The following is a 3,550-nucleotide window of genomic DNA, read 5'->3' as shown; positions in this document are numbered from 1 at the left end:
GATGCTGTGTTCTTCAGTTGTGTGTGTGTGTTTGTGTGTGTGTGTGTGTGTGTGTGTGTGTGTGTGTGTGTGTGTGTGTGTGTGTGTGTTCACAGCATACTGGGATGCTACACGAGCGTTCATGATCTTGTCTCTGTTGGTCTGCTTTTTTGGCATCATCATCGGTATTATGGCCTTCATCCACTACTCATCCTTTGACAGGTTTGATAAAACCTTTGCTGCAGGCATTCTGTTCTTCATCTCATGTGAGTTGCCTTTCTTCTTGCTTCATATATAACCTTGAAATATGAAATAATTTGTCATATTAATGGTTTTTAAAATATGATATGATGAGTGTTTACAACGAGTTGTTGCATGTAATCATAGAGAAATAAAAATGTCACTTATTTTGTGGATGTGGTGTTATTGTATTGTTTGCTTTTGTTATTGTGTTAAATTAACCTGCAATTTATGGAACATGGAAATTGTAATGTAGTGTTAAAAAATTATTGCAATATTAAATTATATTTAATACTTTTATTAAAGGTTAATATTTAATAATAAAATCTAAAAAAAAATTTTTTTATTATTTTAGTTTAGTTTAGTTTAGTTTAGTTTAGTTTTGTGTTTCTGGCCATGGCTGTATACACTGGAGTTACAATAAATTACTATGGTAAACGCTATGGTAACTGGAGGTTCTCCTGGTCTTACATCATTGGCTGGGTGTCTGTTGTGCTCACTTTCTTTTCAGGTAACGACAATTTTGCAGTCTGAAAAGTGCACCTCTAAATGATCTATTTTATTCTTTTGCATTTTTTACATTAGTTTTAAATGTAGTGTACTAATGCATGATCAACTGATATAGGTCTTTTTTCTACTTTTAAAGTTATTTTCTGTAGAAACACAGTCTAATTAAGGGAGGTCAACTGGAGGTAAACACAACCTGTTTTTGACTTCATTTATTAATGTGATTGTTTTTGTTTTTATGTAGGAATTTTCTACATGTGTGCATACCGGATGCACGAATGCCCCAGAAACTCAAATCCTCACTAGAAAACTGGGCTTTATTATCATCAACATTGGAAGCCACTTCAGTATCAAACACCATTACATCATGAAAATAAGAACAAAGTACATTTTGAATAAAGAAGCATAGATAGTGTAACAATGTGTGAACACTTACAATCTTTATTTCTGTCTATATTATGAAAAACTGTACAAAACAACTGGTGGAGAATCTGATTATAAGATGAAAAAACATTCGAAATAATATGATTGTTTCTCTTTGTTTTGCCTTCATCCCTTTTTTCCTGTCCTTCATTCATTCTTTCTATCTTTCTAAAAAATAAAGTGGTTCTGCAGACAGTCAAATGTTTTTTTTAAATTAAAATTTTTTTTTTGATGCTATCAAGAATATAGAATGTATGTATCAGACTATATTTTTAAGATATGTACGGACTTGGAATTACACAATAAGCTGGTCTAGCATGTAAACTGCTCTCAGTATAAGGAGCGCGAGCTAATGCAACAAGCCTCTTACAGAAACGCACCACTTAGGTGTGACGCAGTGGCGTGCTGTCTCCCAATTTCACTTGATTAAATGGCTATTAAAAGCTGCTTAACTGCCTCTGGGTGTGGGTTTTATCGACTTCTCAAGTAAAGGCGATTCCATCACCATTAGTACATTTACTTTCGCGTTTTGCCATAAAAGCAACTTGTTGCCATGATTCGTTAGCAGTGTGGAGTTAATAAAAGGTTTCAATTACAGTGCTGCAAAATCACATTAATTCGTTGAATAAACAGACATGTGACAGGTAGGCCTGTTTTGTTGAATTCAGGTAAAGATTTAGCAAATTTGCATATAATCTGCACGCAATCATTTTCTTAATCGATTTTTTTATCATGTGTGTCAGTAAAACATACCTGAACATCGTTGAGAAATTTACTTTAGAGTCAAATGTGTTTAGAATTTATTGCATTAAGATTAATATAAACCCCACTACAATAGTGTTAGTTTATGCTTAAACTGATTTAGCTATTTTTATAAGTATATCATGATGTAGACTATACTTATAAATTCTTCACAAATAACTACAAATGTATAAATCTCAAAAGATAATTGCATGCGTTCAGGCAGAGGCGTCATGCCCGTTCAAAGTGAGGGGGCACTTGCCCCTTCAGATAGGACAATGTTGATTCCAAAAGTACGATAATTTTTATAAGTATATCATGATGTAGACTATACTTATAAATTCTTCACAAATAACTACAAATGTATAAATCTCAAAAGATAATTGCATGCGTTCAGGCAGAGGCGTCATGCCCGTTCAAAGTGAGGGGGCACTTGCCCCTTCAGATAGGACAATGTTGATTCCAAAAGTACGATATGCTTTCTTACACAACTTTTTATTTTATTTGGAAAATATCACATTCATGTGAAAAAATGGTCTAAAGCTAAGCCAAATTTTGAACATTTTGTAAAAGAGATTAAACAATATGGTACCACATTAGACAAAATTAAGAACAAAAAAGCTAGAAAGACCTATGAAGCTTTTTGTTACTTTAAATTGTTGTAATTTTACCCCTGGCTTGAATTGTTTCACTTTACATATTATGATTATTTATTTGTTTATGTACTTGCTGCGAGTTGTATATGTTTGTACAAATCTTTGTATAATTTTTGCATAATAAAAAAAAAAAAAAAAACTTGCCCCTTCAGATTTTTGAGCCAAGTGGATTTTGAATGCAGCTTCCAAAAGACAAAAAAATAGCCGATTAATATTTTCTATATTTAATACAATCACACCTGCGTGATTAGAACGTCCAGTGCATCATATCATCAGCTGCTAAATTCACATCTGCGTTTGCTGGCTTGCGCTGAGCCAGATACAGACGCTTTTAACAGCACTGCGCATTAGCCAATCACACACGATGCTGTTGAGCTTATGAATGCAATGACCAATCAGAGGTGTTCAGATGAGTCATGGCTAAAATGCCGGTGTTTTCTTCACTCTCTAGCTGACTGAATAGCTCTTTCTGGCGAATTCTCGTCAGAAAAAACAAAGTGCAAATGTGTGTACGAATCTGTAAGATATTAATTTCATAGTGTAAACAGCTTCAGTGATTTTAATGGGAGTTTTTGAGAGTGCTTGAACGAGACTGTTAGTGAAAATGTTCTTTAATAATGTAAATGTTCTTTGCTCTCTTTCTGTACAATGAAAGTGTTATGATTAGTAGCATAACTTGCAATGTTTTTATTCACATTAACTTTCAATATTAGTAAATATAAACTCAGTCGTATTAAAAATATGTTATGGTATGACACCCATGTTATTTAAATAAACAGACAGGTTTTTATGCATAGTTAATAGATTACATTATAGGTTACTTTGACCATCGCCCACTATAGATCAACATAATCTATAAAGGTGAGAATCAAGATATTTCATGATATAGTTAATGCGTTTGGGGATGTTTCGAATAAAAAGGAAAAAACAAATAAAGTTGTGGCTGATGGGTGTCACATGACGCAACCCCCCCCACCTCGGGCCCCCCCCAAATAAAAATAAAG

At 33.4% G+C, this 3,550-nt stretch overlaps 1 protein-coding gene across 1 annotated transcript in view; it reads left to right on the top strand.

Annotated features, from left to right (window-relative positions):
* LOC107579014 (lens fiber membrane intrinsic protein-like) overlaps positions 1 to 1,624 on the top strand; it is a 7,494-nt gene extending 5,870 nt beyond the window's left edge. The window contains exons 3-5 of the mRNA XM_016264908.1: positions 96 to 249; positions 600 to 730; positions 971 to 1,624. Coding sequence (XP_016120394.1) covers positions 96 to 249; positions 600 to 730; positions 971 to 1,032 — 347 coding nt within the window. The 3' untranslated portion in view covers positions 1,033 to 1,624. The remainder of the gene's footprint in view (positions 1 to 95; positions 250 to 599; positions 731 to 970) is intronic.
* The last annotated feature ends 1,926 nt before the right edge of the window (positions 1,625 to 3,550 follow it).

This window comes from Sinocyclocheilus grahami, unplaced genomic scaffold (assembly GCF_001515645.1).
Source record: "Sinocyclocheilus grahami isolate Dianchi unplaced genomic scaffold, SAMN03320097.WGS_v1.1 scaffold32.1, whole genome shotgun sequence".
Taxonomy (NCBI): domain Eukaryota; kingdom Metazoa; phylum Chordata; class Actinopteri; order Cypriniformes; family Cyprinidae; genus Sinocyclocheilus; species Sinocyclocheilus grahami.
The sequence above is the reverse complement of the archived record's forward strand: the minus strand, read 5'-3'. Positions and strand labels throughout refer to the sequence as shown.